Below are 22590 nucleotides of genomic sequence, written 5' to 3' on the forward strand. Positions count from 1 at the left end.
AGGAAAGATCAGGAGCAAACAGTGAAACCAGCGTTCATCAACCCTGAAGACCTACCTCTGGGTGCTGCCTCCCCTATGCCGGCCGCTGCCTATTGAATGCTGCCATACTGGGACTTTGCTCCTCCAGCTGTTAACTACAGAGCCTCCACTGCCAGGCTCCCTCAGCCCCGGGCAGCAAATTAACATTCCGTGCCCCTTGCACATGTAGAATGAACCGAGTTAGACGGATCGATTGAGCTACCAGTTGGAGCTGCTTTTACTTTATACAGGATTGATCCAGATGACCCCAACTTGGGACCTCTAGAAGCGCCTTTGCGGGAAATCTTTTTAATGGAGATTAATTGGAAAAGCCTTGAATGTCCTAGTTACAGGCAGAAAGTGCCCCATTCTCGCTTTTGGTGGCCACATACCAACACTTGTATGTAGATGTGCAGTAACACGCACAAGTTCACTAGACACAGGAATGAACACGAGGACACACATACCCTCACACCACCAAACAGCCGCCTTAGTCCTTCTGATACTTCTAAGCCCATCCCCGAACCTTACCAGGTGGACACGTGGTGGCTCCGTGGAACTTGGATCAGCCCCAACTTCCACTTTTGTCTTTCTGAATCTGGACCTCTTTCTATGGCTATGTCCAGTCTTTCTCAGCAGCCTAGAAGTTTCTGGAGGGCAGAGACTGCGGAATGCCCAGAGGGAGAAAGTGTTTAATTTTTAAAGAGGTATGACCTTGGTTCTAACTTCTTTATGTGCCTGAATTCCAGCCACTTCCAACTTCTTGCTGGTCTTTTATGTCCCCATGTCTTGGCTCATGCTGTGCCCTTTGTCTCCAATGCCCTGGCCCCAGCTCTCTGGCTGTTGAAATCCTTCTTGTCTTCAAGGCTCAAGGCAGTTCTGATCAGTAAATGTGTATTTATCGGATACCTACCGTGTGCCAAGCAAAGGTGTCCAACGTTTAACTTGTATGATGTAGAAAGGACCGAGAGCTAACAAAGGCCAACAAGATAGGGGTCTCGGCCCAAGGGAAGACCAGGGTGGAAGTCAGACGTGTGAAAAAAATGCAGTCTATCTATTGATGTAATGCCCTTTCCTCCACATCAGGACTCTCATCATGCCATACTGCCCGGATATGTGAGTGTGTCCATTAGATTGTAAGCTGGGTGGTGGCAGGACCAGGTCTGTCTTGTTCACTTTACATCCCAGAGCCCAGGACAGTGCCTGGTTTGTAGTAGACACTCAAAAAATGTTTGTTACGTGAATGAATGAATGTTGAACTGAGTTGACTTTCTCTGGGTGCAGGTGCCTTATCCATTAATTCAGAGAATCGACGTTTATTGAGCCCCTGTTGTGCGCAAAGCACTTCTGTACCAGTCACTTTGGGAGACGCACAACTAAGATCCCATCTGTTGCCTCAAGGAGTTTACAAGCCAGAATAAAATACAGTATAGCTACAGATGAAACTACAGGTCTCAAACTACATGAAACGTTGAAGTTTCCTGATTAACTGCCATGGGACCAAAGTCTTATTTTTATCCTTGACTGCCAGCCTAGACAGTTTTTTGAACTGTTCTTTTCCCTGTAGATGGCTCTGTTCAGAATTCCTTCCTTTAAACTTTAGTTCTGCAAACCATTTCAGTCCACCTTGATCAAACTGTTATAAATTGATTATTTGTTAGGTGTGTGTCCAAAGTAAGAAGAAAATATATGAGGTGTGTGAATAGAATCATAAAGCATCAGAATTGAAAGGGATCTTAAGTATTACCCAGGGCCCTCTGGAACACTGCTGTCTGGTGCTCATCCACCCTTATCTTGAACACTTTTAGTGACGGGAGCGCACGGCCAGGTGCTATTAGATAGTTCTTATATGAATTAAAAAATCTGCTCCCCTAGGGGTCACAGTCATTAATGTCTGTTCTGGGGGTTTGTAAGGAAGGCTCGGTGATGGGGCCTGGGGTCGTGGAGCTTGTCTGCCAAGGCAGACTTTCTCAGAGGCACTAGTGCAGAGCCAGGGCCAACGTTGAGAGCACTCATCAGAGCCCCATGCCTTCCCAAATTAGTTGCTCACCTGGCTCGTAGAGTCAGATAGTCCATCTGGAAGTCCTAGAGAAATCTGCAAAGTCATCTGTGATGAAGGGTTCCTGACTCTGGAAGGAGATTAAGATCTAACACCTGGATCTGACCTGCTGCTATTTCTTTTCCTTCCTTCCTTCCTTCCTTCCTTCCTTCCTTCCTTCCTTCCTTCCTTCCTTCCTTCCTTCCTTCCTTCCTTCCTTCCTTCCTTCCTCCCTTCCTCCCGCCCTCCCTTCCTTTCATTCCCCTTTAATTTTGAGGCGAACAGGGGTCTGAGGTGATGCAGACATATAATAAAGCTCATTAAACTTTGAAATGGAGAAGTGTTCCTAAGAGCTCCTGTCAGGCCTCAGAAGACCCGGATTTCCTGCTGGCTCTTTTGGTGTCAGCGTAAAGGAGAGAATGCCCTCCTTTCTACTGCCCCAGCCCGCACCTTTCTGGATTTCTCAGAGTTAAGGCTCTTTATTCTGGAGATTGTTCCTAAAAGTGCCAGGAGACCTCTATATGGACAGGGTCTGGAGACCAGCCTGCATTTCTTCCTGGGCTTTGAGTCTGCTGGGGGCTCTCAGGGGTACAGTTCTCGCTACTCTCAGATTGTACTTTGAAGCATATTCATAGCATGGTAACTAAGAATGTTAAAGCCAGCTGAGGGAGCTTTCAGAGCAGAACTTGTAGGGTGCCTGCGCCCATCTGCCTGAGGAGGAGCCAGAGGGGAGAGGGATTCACTGTAGGAGGGCGGAATGGGGTCAGACCCCAGGATGAACTTTTTGTTTGCCTGGGGAAAGGCAGGGCGGGGGGCGGGCTGAGGATTGACACATTGGTCGCCTTCCTGGTGGGCACACTGCTGCCTGGGGCGAGGATGCACTAGCCCCCCAGGGGCGCCTGTGGGAAGGAGATGAAGGGCAGCAGTTACCTGGGCCCCACTTCATTTGTGGGGAGACACCAGGGCCTTGCCCTCAGCTGCCTTAGGAATTAACCTCCGATACAACCCACCTCATCCTCTCCTCCTCCCCAGACTTGGCTAATCCTTTCAAAAATCCCTTCCATTTCTCAAGGATTTCACTCCTTTCCTTTGACCTAAATGCTGAAGACCTTCCGATGAGGCCCTAGGGTGGTGATCCACCGCAGATGTCCCCGCCCACCTGCCTGCACAGCCCCCAAAGCTGTGCTGCCCCCGCCCTTCTCCGATTTCTTTCCTCCTCCTGTGTCCTTATCTTCATCCTCGAGTTCCGCTCCCAGATGGCCCCATTACTTCTTTTCCTGACTCTCACTCCCTACTTGTATCCAGCTTCCCTGCCTTCTCCGTAGCTTCATCTCTTGCTTCTCCTTCCTCTCCACCCCCATCCCCCCTTTTAGGGAAGGAGGGTTTCCAGGTAAAGATTCCTCAACCCCCATCTTGCCCCCATCATCAGTGCAGGTTGAGGAGGTTTTGGAGGCGTGCCCTGGGGCAAAGGGGAGCCCTCTGTAATTGCGAGGCTGGCTCAGAAGCCACCAGAAGTTTGGAGACATGCCCACCCCAAATACCTCTTTCCTTTACTGACCCCCAGTTTCTTCTAAATAAAGGTGTTAAATTGGTGATCAAGGCCCTTTCCAGCTCCAACCTTCAGATTCTCTTTCTAATTTAATGTTCTTCTCTTTCCCTGTCCTCTTTGTCTTGTCCTCTGTCCCTTTTATACCATTGTCACTTCAGCCCTTCCTTCCTTCTTTCCTTCTTTCCTTCCTTCCTTCCTTCCTTCCCTTAAAACACTCTTACAGCCTCTTTGTCACTCTTCCTGCCACCAGCTTTCTCCTCGTCTGCTTTGCTCTCTTTTTTTCTGTCTGACCCCCTCTCCCCACCCTTTCTCTATTCTCATTTTGTCTTTGCACGTTGGGTCATCTCTTTCAGCGTCCTGTGTTTTAGGACTTGGGGACTGCTGGAGAGCCCGGCGTTTGGGCCCCTCCTCCATTTGGTCTTGTAGGTTGCTGGGAGGCGGCAGAGGGTCTCCTTCCTTTCCTGCCTCCCGACCTTATAGCCCTCGGGGGCCTTGCTCTGTCTCTTTCAGCCTTCTCTGGCTTTGTAACTGTCCTGCTCTCTCTTCTCCTTCCCTCTCTCTCCTCATCTTTTGCTGTCTTTCCTCTTATCCTCTGTCTCTTATCTGAGCTAAGTCCTTGCCAGCCACCTGCCTCCTCTCCCTGCAATGCCCTTCCCTTGCCCACTGAAGCCAGATTGACATTCAGTTTTTCAGCAGAACTATCCACCATCCCTGCCACCCCCCTTTCTCCTCCTCTCTGTCATACCTGCTCCAGCCAACCCCACTTGGGCTCACAATGCCATTGTCCTTCCCATAAAACACTCTCAGGGTCCCCTGCCAGGGCACATTTGCATAAAGTTGTCAGATCAGGTCTGGCCCCCCTGCGGTGCCTGCGGCTGGCAGGGCAGAGGGGGCTGGAGGCCCAAATGGGGCAGAGTGGAGGGAGCGTTTCCAGCTGCACCTGCCTGTCTTTTTTTAGTTCAGGAGCTCAGCATCCTTCTGAGTGGGTCTGGGCTGGCAGGTCACTTTGGAGACTCAGGATTGCCTGCCCTCTATCCCCTTTTTTTCTACCACGAACCTAGTGGAAGGGGATGCAAGGAACTCTGATGGGGAGTTCCTTACAGAGGAAATCAAAGAGTGGCCTTTCTTTCCGATGCTGGATGCATCCTGTGGGTTCCCTCAGCTGCTGTCTTAGTGTCATAAACCTGCAGCCCTCCCTCTACACCTCTGCTGGAAGAAAATGCCAGAATGGCCCCAGGTACACCAGCTCTCGCACTGTCTGGGGTACGGGGCTGAGTTCTTGGGAGTGTCAGCAAGGTCTGGCTGAGGCCCCAGTAAAGCAGGAGATGCAGTAGAATCTTAGAACATCAGGGCCAGAAAGGTCCTTCCTTGGCTAGTACTTCAGCCCCCTCTCATTACAGTTTAAGGAAGCTGAGACCCAGAGAAGTGAAGTGATGCCCCCCCACAAAGTCACGCAGCTGGATGGGGCAGAGCCGGGCCCAGATAAGCCCACGCCTCCTGACTTCTGGCCCAGAGTGCTCTTGTCCCTGCTGGCAGGTGCTGCTGGGCCAGTTCCCCTGACCTCTTTCAGGGTTCTGTTCTTGCCTCTTTCGGTGAGTAACACGCTGGCCCAGACCAATAAACTCCCATGCCCTGTCACTATGAATACCAGCCCCATGGCCGGCCTCTGCAGCCAGCCTCTCTGGTCTGTTCAATGCAAGGAAACCAGGCCAGATTGTGGCCACTTGTAAAAGCCCATCTGGTCCCTGGAAAGATTCCCCTTCAGCTGTCCCTACCATACCCCAGCCTTGGAGATAGACATCGGGGTGGCCTGGCTAAGCAGTTTGTGGGGAGGGAGGAGAGACTGCTTCTTCTGCCTGCGGCTTTGGCCTCCTGGGATGAGAAAGGACCAAAAGTGGGAAGGGGGTGAAGGTAGGTGGGCCAGTGGAGCTGAGGTGTCCGCTTCTGAGGCCCCTGGTGCCCACTCTGTCTTTGTCACTTCACACTGTGAGATACTTTGGTATGGTAAATGCTGGTGGGCAGCAGAGTCAGGGCCATAATAGTCCTTGAATGTTGAGTAAATTGTCTTCGGGGTGTTCATCTGATGTCCATATCACCAGACCTCTACTCACAGCCAAGCCTGAGATTATCTGCTGGGAGCAAATCAGTGCAGCTTTCTGACCCCTGACCTCTCAGAGGAGGGGCTTATAGTCTCTAGGTCACATCACATTTGGACACTTTTGGATTCTAGGCTGGGCTCTGTATAATCAGCAGACCCACACCCCTCCTGACCAGTCGGCTGGGCAGGCGTGGTACTTCCCTCCTGGCAGCTTCTGGTCTAAGGGTTCTGAACCTGCTTCTCTCTCTGCCTCTATGTCTCTGCTGTGGGCAGCCGGGGTCTCTGTCTTTCTCTCCTGTCCTTGTGATCATTCTGCCTGCTCCAGCCAGTTCGTTCCTCCCCACCCCCACCCCCCACCGCCGCTCCAATCTCCCTTCCTCCCTTCTCCCCTGCCTCCTCTATCAAAAGTGTGGAGAGATTTAGTTCCATCTGAAAGCTGTCGGTGCGAATCAGAGTCTTCCCTTTGAACCAGCAGCGATCTGGAGTGGAGAGCATGGAGACTGCTCCGGCCCAGGGGGTTCATTACTTCTCATTTGATAATCCGGGGAGACAGGGCTCGGCCTCCGCCACCCCTTTGTCCTGCAGCCCGGCTTCCTTGTCGTCTCCTGTGTTTGGCTCCACTCCCTCTCTTGTTCCCAGCTGGCATAGCAGGCAAGGCTCTGGGAACATGACCACCAAGGTATATGTGACAAGACACGGGTGCAGAAACTTGTACTTGAATGCAAAGGTGCAAAAGACTGTGTGTATGTGTGTGTGTGTGCGCGCGCGCGCGCACGCACACGTGCATGCACCAATGAACATGTGCTTATGTGCTGTGGTACATATGTGTCCACAAGAACTACACAGCCGTGTCTGAGAATCTGTAAGCATTCCCAGCCTCTCTACGATAGATGTAGAGGTCACTTCCTAGTTCTCAGTCAAAAATGGGATTCAACCTCTGTGTCCTCACCAGGCCTTTGTGGGAGCCTAGTCCCCAACCCCGGGGATAGGCCCAGCAGGAACAGGAGATGTGTTCACACACAGAGATGGGGATAGGTGGCCTCTCCTGTGCTGTGCTGAGGATGGAGGAGGGAGTTGGAGAGCAAGCAGAGCTGGAAGGCAGTGTCACCCCAGGGAGATCAGCATTGGGAAGGAGAGGGGGGTGATGCTGAGGGACGAGGAGAGGGTGTCCTAGTGAGGGGGCAGTATCAAGGGGAGACAGAGAGGCCCCAGTTTGCACAATGGCCAGAGTCTGAGCTAAGAGGCCCAGGGGATGGTGAGAGGTGGAAGGCAGCAGTAGCCAGGCTGGCGAGATGGCATTCCAGGGGAGCCAGATGTTCTGGCCCCTCACCTTGCTTACAGGCCCTGACACTTACCAGCTGTGTGCCTGGGAGGAAGTTGCTTGTCTCTCTGAAACTTAGGTCCTTATTAGGGATACTAATGGTACCTACCTCATCATGTCGTTGTGTACATTAAGTAAACTAGTCTTCGTGAGGTACTTGGCACAGTGACTGGCGCTTCGTAAGCAGGGCCTATATTATTGCTACCACTTCTACTGGTGGGCATTGGCGGCTTAAAAGGTGACATTTGCGATTGACTGAAAACCTCTTTAGGTGCCACTGAAGGTCCTGCCAGCCTTTGGAACCACTCTCCCTTCATATAGGAATATTTACATCAAGCCTTCTCTGATAGTTTGTTGCAGCGTGTGGGGCAAGTCCTGCGTGGCTATAGGGTACAGGCCAGCCCCAGATCTCAGGAGGGAGCAGCGCCCTCCCAGGAGGTAAACACAGTTAAGATGCAAGTCTGAGTATAGAGTGGAGATCAGAAGTAGCAGATGGGCGCAGAGCTTGGGGGCATCAGAAGTTCTCTGGGGTGGAGGCCATGAGTCCAGTGTATTCAGGAAATACTTCTTGGATATTCCTACAGCACAGCACAGTGCCAAGAGCACTATCTCTGCCACTTCCTGTCTGAGTCTTATTTCCCTTTACTGTAACATGGAGACCATAGCCACCACTGTGCCCTGGATTATAATGATGGGAACGGTGTCCCTAAGATATCTGCACTGGTGCCCAGTACATAGTCAGCATCTTCTAATTGGGAGTTAGCATTATTAAGGAACATTGCTGGGACTGAAGGGACAAGAAAGGTAAATCCAAGCAACTCTGTTCTCCAGGGGCTCCCAGGAGACCGGGAAAGACAGAAATGCACACACATGAGTAACTTTTAATCCAAGGCAGGCTGTGGTAAGTGCTATAACCAGAAGCCCAAACAATGCGGAAGAAGAAGAGGGGAGGGAACCATTCCAAGGTGGAGGCCAGAGGAGCTTTGTGTTATGGGATGGGGTGGTGAGGGCTAGGGGAGGAGCCCAGAGGCCCCACCCCATGGCACCCATCTGGAGTCTGAGACCCCCCCAGCCTTCTGGCAACATGTCTGAAGGACAGAACCGAGCTGGAGATGAGGTCCTGGCCCCCTGTGACCACATTCACCATCACCTGCCTGCCTTGCTTTTCTGCCTTGGCCTGGGTCTCTGTGGCGGCTGGGCGTCTTTGTATCACCAGGCTTTTCCCAGTGCTTTTCTCTGTGTTTCTCTGCCCTGGGCCTGTGTCTTTTTCTTTCCTGGCCTCTTTCTAACTAAGATCTCCCCTTCCCTTCCTGCTTCTCCTCCAGTCTCCTTTCTCCCTTTCACTCTCCCTCTGCCTGGTAGGTGTCTGTCTTTGTCTCCGCTTCCCGGTGTCATTGGCGCCTCTGCCAGCCCCCCCTTCAGTCTGTAAGTGTGTGAGTTTCCGTGCGGCTGTGTACAGCACACTTCTTCTCTGTCTGCCTTCACAATGGCTGCTTGAGAGCTCACCAACATCTGTGATGGTGTCTGAAGACAGGGAGGCAGCAGAATGAAAGCAGGCAGGAATTCACTGAAAAACACACACGCGGATTTGCACTCGCCCGAGACTGGAGCTGCCAGGCAGGCAAGGCTGCTGATTCAGTGCTGCTGCTGCTGCTGCTGCTGCTGCTTCGGAGGCGGGTCTTTTGTCACCACTCTGTTTGTGTTCAGGCTCTTCCTGAGTCCCATCCCACATCCAGCCAGTCCCCTGCATTTTGGTTTGCCCAGGTTTAATTTCCTGGAAGTAGGGTGTGGGCACGGGATGGGGCTGACGTTTCACCACCACCCCTACCCCCCAGTTCCAATGCAGACTCTGCTCCGTGTCACAGGTGTCACAGACGTCATGGCCGGTGGAAGGCCCAGGCCACCGGGACCTCTTGAGGCATGTGTGTGTTCTCTGATTTGTGTGTATTCTTGTGAGACCACTGATGCTGGTTCTTGGTGCCTTCTTGACATGTATGTACCCAGTATCTCCTTTTTGTTTGTAACGCCACCTCTGCTCTTCCTGTTGTGCCTTTCTGATGCCTGCACTCATGGCTCGCTTTCTAGGCTTTTTTTTCTCAGCAATCCCCATATCCCCTCTTCACCCATCCCCATCATTGCACCAGAAACTTCCAGAGTTCCGTTTCCCCTACCTGTCTCAGCTCTGCTCCACACTCCCTCCTTCAGGGAGCCTCCCAGGACTGCCCCCAGCACCGTTCCTACCCCCGCCCCCACCCCCCGCCCGTCCCATCCCTCCACTCTCCTGCCCTGTCCCTCCACTCTCCTGCCCTGTCTGCCTTTACCACAATCTGTGAGCCTGACCTGGGGAATGGGGTGTTTTGCCTCCTTCCCTCGATGGGGTCGCACAGGCAGGACTGTTCACTCAGGCATTTGCTCACTGTCACTCCATCAATCAACAGACTTGATTCGCAACACCTGCTGTGTGCCTGGCAGCCAGGCCCCGTGCTGGGTGATGGGACTGGTGCTCTGAGTGACACAGTCCAGACGCAAGGAGTTTCCCCTGGGCTGGGCAGGGGTGGGCAATGCAGCGTGGACCTACTATAGCAGAGGTGGGAAGTGAGTACAGAGAGCTCTGAGGGCATGCAGGCAAGCAAGGAAGACTTCACAGAGGAGGTGACTATTTGAATCCCAAGGGAAAGGGAGGGAGCAGTGTTCTGTCCAGGAAAGTGCTGTGTAAGGACCTGGAGACAAGGAGAAAAGCCTGGAGTGTGCAAAATAGGGAGAGTGGGACTTGGCCACGGCATGGCAGGCCTGGGGCTTTCTCTTAATCTTGATCCAGGTCAGGATAACCCGTGGGCATCTGGCCTCTCTCTCAGATACTGTCTTGGCTGCAGGGGCTGTTTGGGGGGGCCAGAAAACATTGCTTGCCACTTTTGCAGGCTCAGGATCTACACGGCCTTTCCATCAAGTTAAATTCCTGAGACCCTTCGTTTCCCCTCCTCTCTGGACTCTCTTCTGGGTTATTGCTTCCATTCCCCCGTCTCCAAATTGCTTCAACCAGACCTATGCCAAGAGGGAGCTTTTTCAAAATCCGCAGGACGACAGATACCTTCTTTGTCATGTCCCTGCTCATGTGTCCACCGGTCCCTCTGATTATCTAACTGCCCAGGATAAATAGGGTCATAGCTACCATTCAGTGGGCCCAGGCAAGGGAATGTACCAGGCATGTCATCCAGCTCATCCCATTTAACTCTTCAGCAGTCCGGGTAAGCGTCATCATCCCCCAGTTTACCAGTAAGGAGAATGAGGCTTAGAGAGCAACTCGGCCATGGTCACACTGGTAGGAAGTGGCAGAGGCGCTATGCAAACCTAAGTCTGTTTCCTAAACCTCTGCTCTTAAAAGGGACTTTGCAATACTTAGTCTAGACTTGTCACAGGTGCAGGTGAGCACACGGAGGAGGCTGGGATGAGGCAGTGACAGCCCAAGGTCACACCACTCCTCCCTCTTGCTGACTCTGACTCCATCCTGCTGCGGGGTGAGCTGCCTCCTTGCTCTCAATGGATGGAACCAGCTGTCCTCGGGAGACTTCAACAGGACACCAGGGTGTCCAGGCCCCACGCAGGAAAGCTGTGAATAGAAATTCCATCTCTGAGCCAGGGCTCACAGGCCACTCTACCCGCAAGCCCTTGACTTGGGCTCCGGGGGCTGTGGGAAGGAGAAACGTGAGTGTGGAGAGTTTGCAGCCTGTAGCTGCACTAGAGAAATGCGCAATGATATGAATAAATTTGAATAATAATGAGGGCAATGCCTGAATTAATAATGCCGACTTACTCACCTGACCCACCCCTCCCCCAGGATCTCAGCTCCTGCCACCCTAATCCCAGGAAATATGAGTGAGCCTTTTCCTTTCCTTTAGAAGACATGGATGGGCTGTCAGGTCAGCAGAGTTGGGGAGCTGCTGTTTCTAACTTCTTGACCCCCTGCAAACCCAAAGAGCTGAATTTGCACACTTAACCAAAAGAGGCTGCCTCTGTATTAAATCATATGCTGGCCATCAATCCACTCCTATCTCCGCCCCCTCTCTCAGTCCTCTTTATGTGCAACTACCAATCCGGATGTCGAATGTCCAGGGAGGTTCAGAGAGAAAAGACAGCATGGCCCTTGGCCTTGAGGAGAGGTTTCCCATTCTAGTGAAACAGGGCAAACACCGTCACCCACCAGCTGCCCTCTACCCCATGGCAAACAAAAGCATGGGCATAGACTGATAGCGTGAGACAGGAAATGCCATGGACAGAGCTGTGACAGCAGGGCTGAAAGATGGGACAAGCTGGAGGTAAAGATCTATCTAGGAGGACTTCCTGGGAGAAGGGAATGTGAGGCAGGTTTGGAGAGAAGGGGAGAGATGGAGCTGGAGGAGGAAAAAGAAGAAGGGAGGCGATGAGAAGACGAGGGTCCTGTTTTTGGTGTCTTAGAGGGAGGTCTTGGAATGGGCGGGGGACAGTTCTGTTTGCTTACACACTGGAGTTGATGGAGGATCAGAGAGAATTTGGAAAGCTGGGTTTGGGAAGAGTTGGATCTGGGGATTGTGGTCTCTGCAAAGACTTGGGAGCTGGGGAGGGAAAGAAGGGGGAGGAGTCCCCAGAATTCCGGGGAAAACTGATTTGGGTTACGGTGTGTGACAGATTGGGGACATGCGTGGGAAGCCCCAGACCTCTCCCTGTGCTGTCCCGCAGCCCCTCCATTTCCTGGGGCCCAGCGCGGGAAGCTGATGGTCACAGCACGGTGCCAGGACTGCCCCACCACCGGGCCGACCAGCGCTGGCTGGAGTGGGTGGGTGGGTGGGAGCAGTGGGGGGAGAAGAAACCCGCAATCCAATTCCCTGCTCCATTTAGGCTCCACAATTAAAGGCAATTACTCTGCTGTTCTCTAATCAAATGCTCCCGGCCGAGCTGGCAGCCGGGCAGCCATGTATAGCTCCCGCAGCCAGAGGAGAGCAGAACAAAGTCACATGGCCTGTCAGCTCCCATGGGGCTGGAGGCTGGGCGTGTGCAGGTGTGTCCATGTGTATGCACTCATGCCTTCGGAGCTTGGGAGCAAGGGGTGAACACACGGAATGGGGAGAGTGTGCAAGAAGTGGGTTCAGAGCTACTTTGTTCGTGATTCACCGCCCTCCAGGAAGCTCATATGCGTACATGTGGACGTGCCTGTCCCGTAGAACCTGTCCTTAAGTACCTGATGCATTCAAGGAGGAATTGGACCTGGAATAGTTGTACACATGTGTGACCTCACGTTGGCTGTGTACACAAGTCCAAGTAGGGGTACGGTGGTATATTCATGCCTCAGGGATTGAGGGGGACCATGGCATCACCACAGCCTGTGTTATGAATGTGCCACCCATTGACAGGGGGCTGGGGGCAGGGGAGCACTGGTAGAGGTGGTGAGGAAGAGCCTGGGACCTGAAGTGCCGAAGCTCAGGATTTACCCCTGCTCTGTCCAGAACTCACTGGGTGTCCTTGGGAAAGTGACTGTCCTCTCTGGGCCTCAGTGTCCTCATCTGTAAAATGAAAGGGTTGGACTAGCCTGGTCTCTAAGGCCTTTACATAATAACACTGCACCACTTTCTCTGCTTGCTGAGCACTTCAGTCCCTGAAGCCCATTCCCGTGGGCCACGGAGGGAGGAAGGAATCCAGGGCGAGCACGTGGCATCTTGGAGGGAAGGGGTTGAGGCTGAAGGGGGACAGGGGCTGGAGGGTCCACCTCCCCATCCTTCGGCTCTCTCTCTCTCGGGCCCGTTGCAGGGTGGGAGTGGGAGCCTGGGAGGCTCGGCCTCTTGGCGGAGCCCTCTCCTCACTCATCCCCTTACCCAGTGCCGCTTTGGCTTTGCCAGGGACCCAGACCCGCTTCAGCCAGGAGCCAGCCGACCAGACTGTGGTGGCTGGACAGCGGGCCGTGCTCCCCTGCGTGCTGCTCAACTACTCGGGGATCGTGCAATGGACCAAGGATGGGCTGGCGCTGGGCATGGGCCAGGGCCTCAAAGGTAAGTGGGCCATGCAGCCAGCCAAGCATCCAGACCACCCCATCTTTTCATCCCTCCCCCACCAACAGAGACTCCTGGACCCAACATCCCTTCGTTCCTCACCATGTTTCTTCTCTGTGCTCTAGCCTCCCCTCTCCCATTTCTGTGTGAGTCAGTCTCCCTCCCTCTCCTCCCGAGCTCTGTCTCCACTGCTTTCCAAAACCCACAGTTCTGCCTTTCCTCCTGGCTGTGGACCGGCTCATGAAAGGCCAATGGGAAGCCTGAGAGATCAAGAGAAACCAAGAGACCTTTACATAAGAGAGCTTCAGACAGACAGACACCACAAGGGGAGCTGCAGGCAGCCAGGTGAAACAGGAGGTGCTGGGAGACTCCACGGTCCCCCTCTCTTGCAGAGGGAGGACACAGTAACTTCTATGTCCTGCAAGTGTTCCACGCCAGGCTGGCTTTGCTCCAGCCTCTCTCCTGCCCCATGCCCAGGCAATGTCCTCTCAGTGGTCACAGATACATTTTAACATCAGCCTGAGCACTTTATTTATTCATTCATCAAGCCTTTACTAAGCACTATGGAGCCACTGCGGAAACAAACATAATGTGCTGGGGTGGGGAAACCCTCCTATATTCCAAAGCAAGTAAAGATACTTTTGGAAAGGCCTCCTGGCAGAGTGAATGGGGAGTCAAGACCTGCCTCTGCCACCTCCCAGCTGGGTGACCTTAGGAAAGCCACTTCACCTCCCTGGGCCTTAGTTTACTACTGTGTAAAACAGGCATAATAGTCGTGGGTCTGCCTGCCTTAGAAATGCGTTTGCGAGTTTTGAACCAAATGAGAGAATACGCTTTGTGAAAACACATTGTTCACTGTAAAGCAGTGTAATGATGAAAGTAGGGAGGGATGGTGTATTTTTATCCTTATTGTTGTCCAGGGCTTGAGACTCTTTGCTGTGGGTTCCGTGTATTAGAGCAGGTAGGGGAAATTTGTCTGTATAAAGCAATCTGTATGAAGGAAGGAGATGGGGCTGGCAGATATATTGGTGATAGAAAGAGAAAGAAACAGGGAGAGAGAGAGAGATCAATAGATATGGAGTGAGAAGAATCGATAGCCTCTGGACAGAGGGAGATAGTGGGAGGGAGCTGATGGTGGGGACCACGAGAGAGGAGGATAGAGTGTGGGCGGGGGGCAAGAGCCTGGAGGACGGAGGGCGAGGGAGACTGGATTGCAGAGGCCAGAGGCCCACCTGCCACAGCCGTGGCTTCTACAGGGGACGGGACTCTTGGTTTAGGGGCTCCTTCAAGGAGCTGGCAGGACCCTGCCTCATGCATCCCTCCCTAGGCGAGTGATGGTGAGACCTTACCCTGCCTTGGGCTTCCCTCTGGCCCTGGTGAGGTCATGTGAGCTGCGATGGCCTATATTTCTTAGCGCCCACACACCCTCCCCTCTTTCTCTCCTTTTCTCCCTGCTGTCTGCCTTTTTTTTTTTTCCCCCTCTTTCTTTCCTATTATTTTGAGAGACATTTGTCTGCAAACAGCTTCGGAGATTTCATCCGCTTCTGTTCAGCTCCCCCCTTCTGCTCTCCCCCATCACTCCTTCTGCTTTGTGGCTCCCATCCTCACTGTAGGAGGCTGTGACACCACAGTGTCTGCATGGGGACCTCATCCTCGTCAAGGGCCCCTGGGAGGGGTCCCGGGAGAGGGTGGAGGGAGGAGTGCTGGCCCTGGAATGGGATATGGACCCTGACGTGGGGAGAGGATGCACCCTTGGGGGCAGGGTGGTCTAGGTCGATCCCCAGGTTGGGGCTGGGCTCACCTGGGCTCACCCTTTCTGTTCCTGCAGCCTGGCCACGGTACCGGGTCGTGGGCTCTGCAGACGCCGGGCAGTACAACTTGGAGATCACAGATGCCGAACTCTCTGACGACGCCTCTTACGAGTGCCAGGCCACGGAGGCCGCCCTGCGCTCCCGGCGAGCGAAACTCACCGTGCTCAGTAATAACCCCCGACATCCTGCAGGGCCCCCAGCCTCCTGTCTCTTAATCTTGGCATCCTGGCTGTCCCCCCTTCTCCAATTTCCTCTTTTATTTCCCAGCTTCTCCCTCTCTATTCCTGGCCTCATGTCTGCCCCCACTGTCTCCCTAGCTTTCTCTCCCCAAATCCTTTAAACTTCTTCCAAAGCCAAGTTCAGATAGAAGAGGAAAAAAATGGGCATGTGGGCAGCCACTGCTGGACATGTGGACTGTGTGAGCTCTGGCATCCTCTCTGCCCCTGCCTGTGCCCAGGCCACACAGGGACGGGGCTCTGCCTTCTGAATATGAAGCTCTCCCCACAAGAGTGGGGGCATGTGGGGGTGATGGCGACCGGGCCTCTCCTGGCAGATGGGCTTGTTGGAAGCTTCTCCCTTCCTCTCCCTCTCAGCTGCCTCGGAGCCCCAGAAACTACCCCCTTGGCTCCTTTTCCTTGAACTCAGCCCCTCTTCCCTTCGCTCCCTCCTTTCCTCCCTCAGCACACACCCCTTCTTCTCTGCTTCACCTAGAGCCCCCCTCAGGGAACAGGGGAGCAGGACTGGGCTTTGAGGGCTGAGAACTGGGTGGGGGGGCGGGGCAGGCAGGGGTCCTGGCTGAGTCTGCAGGAGCTGCTGGAGGAGGGCTTGTCTCGGAAGCCGAGCCCCCCGGCTGCTGCCCATGGGATACAGAACAGATGTCCGTCTATGGCAACACCCAGGACCATTTGCATAATGAGGGGATTCTCTCCTGCACGCAGTATGGAATGAGGCCAGCTCTGACACGCCTTCGCCTCCCCCGTTCCATGCCTTCCCCTCCCTGACGGTACCTCCAGCTCCATCAGTCTTTCTGTCTCCCTCAAGCCCTGGCACTTGGGCTGGGCCTCTGCCTCTGCTCTGCTTGTCTCCGGCCTGGCTCTGTCTGCCTGTGACCCTCTTTCTTCCTCTTTGTCATCCACTCTGTCCCTGTCTTTTTTCCTGCCTCCACTTGATCTGTCTGCTCCCTCTATTTTCTCTCCCCAATCCTGAAATCACTGAAGTGGCGGACGCCCCCAGGAGGGATGGGAGAAAGGAGCGGGGAGCTGAGATGAGTGAGTGTGGACACAAGGAATGTTCTTACTTGGGGGAGAAAGGTGAGAACATGACAAGTCATCTGAGTGCGGTGGGAAGAGGCCTGGACTGGGAGTCAGGAGACCTGGTCCATTTTGGCACCATGACCCTGAAGAGGTCATAACCTCTGGACAACAGTTTTCTCATCGGTAACATGACATAATGCTGCCAGCCTTTTCTTAGCAACTGCCGCTTTGCTGCTCCCTGAGCAGGGAGTTGTAAACTCCGAAGGTCTGGGCAGATGTGAGGTGTCAGAAGAAGTGAGGACTGGGGGGGCCCAACAGCCAGTTTCTCTGGATGTAAAGACCCTGAAGGACTAGGACTCAGGGCTGGTGGATGACTCGTTTCTCCTCTCCGGTGAGGACAAATGGAAAGAATTAACAAGGAGCAGGATGGAGGTTAGGGCGCAAGAGTTAGCTCACCAGCAGGGGTAGGCATGGGATGCCAAGACATCCACTTCCATTCCTCTTTGGGGAGTGTATGGGCCCCGACGCTGGACCAGGCATTCCAAGGGAACGTGAGATTCTTAGGAGACCTTCTGTCTTTTTCCCTCCCTAACTGCTTTGGCTTGGATCCTGGAAGGTGCTACTTCTAGACTGCAGAACTCCCATTTTAATGAGGGGCCCCTGATACTCTCCCTTCCCTCTCCTACCCCAGCACAGAGACGGAGAAATAGAGAGAGATGAGTAAAGGCCAACCAAGCCCATAGATATCCCAGGAACTTCATAATGGCATCCAGTGTCTTGGTTCAATCAGGGAAGGCTTCCTGGCAGAGGAGAATATCGATGGGAACCCTCGATGGAGGAGTACCTTGTTTACAAAAGCTTGCGAGTGAGGGAGGAGCTGGCTGGCTTGTTTGCAGGGCACAGTCTGTGCTGAGGGTGTGGGCCTTCATAGCCTGTCCGAGTGATTTCGGTGGATGAGGGGAGCAGGAGGAGGCCCTAGGAGTAAAAGACATGAAAGATGAACTCGGCTACTCCTTTCCCCTCCCTCCCCCTCCTTGTCTCTCTGGAATTCTCACACTCCCTGCCCCCTGCAGCCACGTGGAGGCACTGAGAAGGCAAGATGTTTGTGCATCCTCCCTGCTCACCTGCCTGCACACAGCCTTCGTTCATGGCAGCCTGGGGCTCAGAAACGGGGCAGGGCCGAGAGTGGGCTGTGTTCACTGCTTGGAATCAGCCTCCCTGTACACGGCCAGCCTCGTCACCTCGCCTCCCCTGTAGCCATGCCCCTCAGTGGCCCACCCCAGACCAGCCCAGGTCACAGAATGGCCTTTCATTCTTCCTGCCTCAGGACTCTGAGAAGCTGCCTCCCACTCCCTCGCAGATGTGGACACAGGCATAATATGTATCTACAGACCCACGGCTCCCTCATTACTCACAGCGATAACCGCTCGAGTGCAGTTGTAATGGGCATGGCTTCGGCAGGCCTGGTCCACATCCCAGCCCTGACGTTCAGCTCACTCTCCCGTCCCTGAGCACAATGGCCTAAATTCCCTGAGCCTCAGTACCTTGTCTATAAATGGGGGTTAATGGTATTTACCATGAAAGGATTAATGAAATATACTTTGTGGTGAAGATGAAATGAAATCGTATACGTGAGGCACTTGAGCTGACATGGGGTGGGCGTTCAGTGAATGGTGGAGATGCCGTCCATCACGTTACAGTTTACAGTCGGCTTCATATCCTTGGTCTCCTTTCACCTTCACAGTAACGACTCTGGGGGACAGATGTCAATGTGCTTTCTGAATTTTACAAACAAGGAAGCTGAGGCCTCAGATACATGTACATATTGATACACAGATTTAAGTCACAAATCCTAAGAATGTGTTCATAAACATACACAGGGACACATGCCTAACTGAGCATGGTAGTGATGGATAAGCAGACACCTCAACAGCCTTATTTTCCTTTTTGCCCCAGATACGAAGAGAAAGGTGGGCTGGTGGCAGAGGTGACAGGTGGGCGGACTTCCCTGAACAAAGGGCGAGGGTCAGCGTTACAAGGGAAGGGAGAGTCGATGGAAGGAGAAGCTCTCCCCTCTTCTGCCCATGCAGGACTGTCCTCCTGGGGTGTGACAGCAAGGTGTGACCTTGGAGGGGCCCACGCAGACCAGGAGACCCCGAGTGGCGGCTCTTTATCCATTTCTCTCTTTCCCACCCTGTTTACAAATCTGCGCCCATCTGGCATTGGAGCCAGGTACGCCAGTGAGCAAAGAGGAAGAGCCCGGGATTCAGCGATCATTCACCAGTCAGGAGTTGGAGGCACTGCTGCCTCTTGTCCGAGCAGTAAAGTGAACCCACTGCACACGTCACACGTGCCCTGCACACGATAAGTCCATATACAGCCCGCATCTGGCCTCCTTCATGAGGGCCCCGGGAATGAGCAACGTATGTCTCTGTTGAAGAAACTGTGACTTGAGGGCCTCACCCAAGATCACATGACGGATGGATAAAGGGGCCAGGATGTGAAACTGGGGCAGCCTGATTCTACAACCCATGCTTTTCACACCCTCCCACTCTGCATGCATGAGTTGAGCAGAGTACTGGGATGGGCTACAAGTGGTTCCTGTCTCCTAGAAACCCCAGCATGGAGACTGTCATTTCATAAACTACAGGACAGCCCCGCCCACAACTGGACTCATGGGCCTCCCAGGGTCTCCTCTCAAGGGTTCCCTCAGAAAGACCCCTCTGAGTCTTTCTGGTCTTTCCCAGCAAAAAGCAAACAAAACCCTTTCACATTGCTGGCCAATGAACATGAGGTGGACCAGAAATCAAAATTATAGTCCAAACCCTTCTGCCTTTATTTCATCAATCACTTAGCCACTAATTCAGCTAATATCCCCCAGGATGTGCTATCAACCAACCTCTGCACTAGATTTTGGGGCTTTAAGAGAAAATAAGAAGCAGCCACTGCTCCCAGGGAACTTGCAGTCTGGTTCACCTGAGCATTTAGAAGCCTATGGGAATAGGACAGGGAGAGCCCCCCCCCCCCCCACTATTTTCTAGTATCAGACATCTGATTGATTCAATTCCTTAAGCATTTAGCCAGAGCCTGCTTTGGTCATGTTCTAGGCGTTGGAGACTGTATAAATATTAGTGAGATGGAGTTCCTGCTTTTTCAGGGATGACAGTTTGGGTTGGGGAGGGGGCATGGATAATCATCTTAAGTAATGCCAACACAAAGTAGAAAGTGCTCGGAGCTCCAGGTGACTGGCTGGGAACCACCAAGGTGGTGATTGAGGGGGATGTGGCATGGAGGGCCCTGTGCAGCGGTTGGGATGTGAACAGGATGGATAGCAGTTCGAGAGGAGCGCTGAGGGAAAGAACAGCAAAAACGAGACGAGGAGATGCGAAAGTGCAGGACTTGGCCTGAGGAACCCTGGACGGCAGGCAGAAATGCTTGCAACTCATGCCCATGGCAGCTGGTAGACATGGAAGGTGTTTGAGCAGGGAAGTGGCACAGTCTTACCTGCTCTCTAGAGAAAATAACCTGCCAGTGTGATGGATGGGTTAAGGCCAGCAGGGACTGGAGGCAGGGAGTCCATTTCGGAGGTTGCTGTGACAGACCCCCCTCATCTGGCTGCCCCAGGGCAGAGGCGCACACCGGAGTGAATGGACATAAGAAACTCCGTGGAGGTAGCCACCTTTCTGTGCCAGGCCCCCCAGGCCACAGGAGCAACAGATACAGTGATTATAAATTAGGGGGTAAGGATGGTCCTGCCCTGCCACGGGGTGGACATGCAGAGGGAAAGATGCCTCCAGGGCCAGGGGTTTTGGTCATTCGGACAGTGTTAGCTGCATCCTGGACTGACTCTGCTCTGCTCTGCTCTTCTCCACAGTCCCCCCAGAGGACACCAGGATCGATGGCGGTCCTGTGATTCTGCTGCAGGCAGGCGCCCCCCACAACCTCACGTGCCGAGCCTTCAACGCCAAGCCTGCTGCCACCATCATCTGGTTCCGGGATGGGACGCAGCAGGAGGGCGCCGTAGCCAGCACGGTGAGACCCTGCCTGTTCCCCCACATCCTCCAGTTCACCTTTCCTTTCCCACATGGATCTGACCACAGACTCGGGGAGACAGATGTGAACAGGGGCCTCAGAGACCATCTGGTCCAATCCTCCCATTAAATAGTTGGGAAAGTTGAGATCCGGAGAAGAGAAGTGAATTTCCCAGGTTCACAGGGCCAGTCAACAGTTAGCAGAAACTAAGAATAATACTGAAAATAGCTACATTGATTAAGCCCCTACTGTGTACCAGGCACTGTGCATGCCAAGATCTTTATGGACAGTCTCTCTTAAACCTCACAGGAGTTTCCTAAATTAGGTGATATTTCCAACTCACAAAGAGTGAACTGATGGTCACAGAGGTTGAGTCACTTGCCAGGGTCACAAAGCTGACATGCAGCAGAGCTGGGGTTTGTGCCTGCATCAGAATGTGGTCTCTTGCTACTGAGCCCCTCAACTTTCTTACGCCAGCCCCTAGCTGGTGCATATTCCCAGTCGGTGCAACTAAGAGCTTGGGGAGGCAGGGATTACGTGTACGTGTTACAGATGAGGAACCTATGGCAGAGAAAGACATCAAGTGACTTGCCCGGGATCACACGGCAAAGTTGACGGTGGAGCTGGAATTAGAATCCAGATCTCCTGTTTGGAGCTCCTCCTGTCAGCTGTGGACGAGCACATACATACCCAGCCCTTTGCTAGATGCTTCAGGAGACAGTTCTCATTGAGGGGAGAGAGAATGCTCACCTGTGTGCCTCGGAGTGTGTGGCCCCAGGGAGTGAGTACCCGGATTAGCTCTGCCCTTGACGCTCTGTATGACCTTGGACAATTCACTTGTCTCTGGCCTTGGTTTCACCCTTTGACAAGTGGCAGTTTGGCTTCAGTGGTGCTTAACTTTTTCACTACCAAGAACTCTGTTATTTTTTTCCTCTAGGGCTTCATGTTTTGAATATTTTGGCAACCAAACAAACTGATTGGTGAATGGCCATTTGTCATCCACCCCCCTTTTTATACTCATTAAAGATGCGATGGAGCTTTGAAGCAGCAGGAGGGAGCTGGTGTTACTGCACTGGCCTGGTGCTGTTCTGGTACCACATCGGGCCCAGCAAGGATGTCTATATTGCTGTCAAACTGTGGGCCCCTACTTTGCTTAACAGTATGGTTTCTCTTAGGCAGTGTACAATATGGAAAACAGCCCAAGTGTTCCTATGATCATGTCCAGGGACCTCAGGTTGGATATCACTGAGCTGGTGTGAGATTTTGAGCCTGTGAGTCCCTTCCCTGCCCTCAAGGAGTTTACGGTCTAGCAGGAGAGAGCCAGCACTTAAACACACATGCACGGTGCCTAAGAGGCAAGGCTGGATGTGACCAGAGCGGTGTGGAGGACAGACTGCCTGCAAGGGGCACAAGTTCAGGCTGGGGAGAGAGTCCTGAGGGCTGGGATAGCAAAGGAAGACTTTCCAGAAGAGGAGGGACTTGGGCTGGGCTCGGGGGTTCCAGGAATGGGACTCAAAACCATGGGGAAAACTGTACAACACACAGAGTGAACTCTAATGTAAACTATGGGCTTTCGTTAGTATTGGTACCAATGTTGGCTCATCAGTTGTACCACATGTATCACAGTAGTGCATCATGTTAATTAATAATAGGGGAAACTGGGGGGCCAGAGAGGAGTGTATACAGGAGCTCTCTGTATTTTCTATTCAACTTTTCTGTAAACTTAAAACTTCTGGGGCTTCCCTGGTGGCACAGTGGTTGAGAGTCCGCCTGCCGATGCAGGGGACGCGGGTTCGTGCCCCGGTCCAGGAAGATCCCGCATGCTGCGGAGCGGCTGGGCCCGTGAGCCATGGCCGCTGAGCCTGCGCGTCCGGAGCCTGTGCTCCGCAACGGGAGAGGCCGCAACAGTGAGAGGCCCGCGTAACGCAAAAAAACCAAAAACACTTCTCTTAAAAAAATAATAAAGTCTGTTAACTAAAAACTAAACCAACCCAAACCTGGGGAGGAGGTAGGGGCTGGGGGAGGGTTGAGCTTCAGGTTAAATACCCCTCCAGAAAGCCAGCTCTGAGCGGGTCACCCTGAGAGCAGAGGAGGGGGCTTTGGGCTTAACCGTGTCTCCCACCCTTGCCCCCCCCACCGCAGGAGCTGCTGAAGGACGGGAAGAGGGAGACCACCATCAGCCAGCTGCTCATCAACCCCACAGACCTGGATATTGGGCGTGTCTTCACCTGCCGCAGCGTGAACGAGGCCATCCCGAGTGGCAAGGAGACGTCCATCGAGCTCGACGTGCACCGTGAGCAGGGTCCTGGGGAGGAGGCAGGGAACGTGGGGTGGGAGGGAATGTGCCCCTTGAGTGGCGTCCTGGGAAGGAGCCCGGGAAAGGCGGGGGGCAGCGCCCTTTGAGAAGCACAGAAGAATCCCCCAGGTGCCCTGGGACAGATGCTCCATTTCTT

The 22590-nt window shown here is 53.4% G+C and overlaps 1 protein-coding gene across 4 annotated transcripts in view; it reads left to right on the forward strand.

Annotated features, from left to right (window-relative positions):
• The window catches only part of KIRREL1 (kirre like nephrin family adhesion molecule 1), a 100480-nt gene that overhangs the window by 66861 nt on the left and 11029 nt on the right, over positions 1-22590 (forward strand). For all 4 annotated transcript variants that reach the window (XM_067039201.1, XM_067039183.1, XM_059076825.2 and 1 more), the window contains exons 2-5: positions 12892-13041; positions 14870-15019; positions 19980-20137; positions 22280-22430. In XM_067039201.1, the coding sequence (XP_066895302.1) occupies positions 13023-13041; positions 14870-15019; positions 19980-20137; positions 22280-22430 (478 nt within the window). In that variant the 5' untranslated portion in view covers positions 12892-13022. The remainder of the gene's footprint in view (positions 1-12891; positions 13042-14869; positions 15020-19979; positions 20138-22279; positions 22431-22590) is intronic.

This window comes from Kogia breviceps, chromosome 1 (assembly GCF_026419965.1).
Source record: "Kogia breviceps isolate mKogBre1 chromosome 1, mKogBre1 haplotype 1, whole genome shotgun sequence".
Taxonomy (NCBI): Eukaryota; Metazoa; Chordata; class Mammalia; order Artiodactyla; family Physeteridae; genus Kogia; species Kogia breviceps.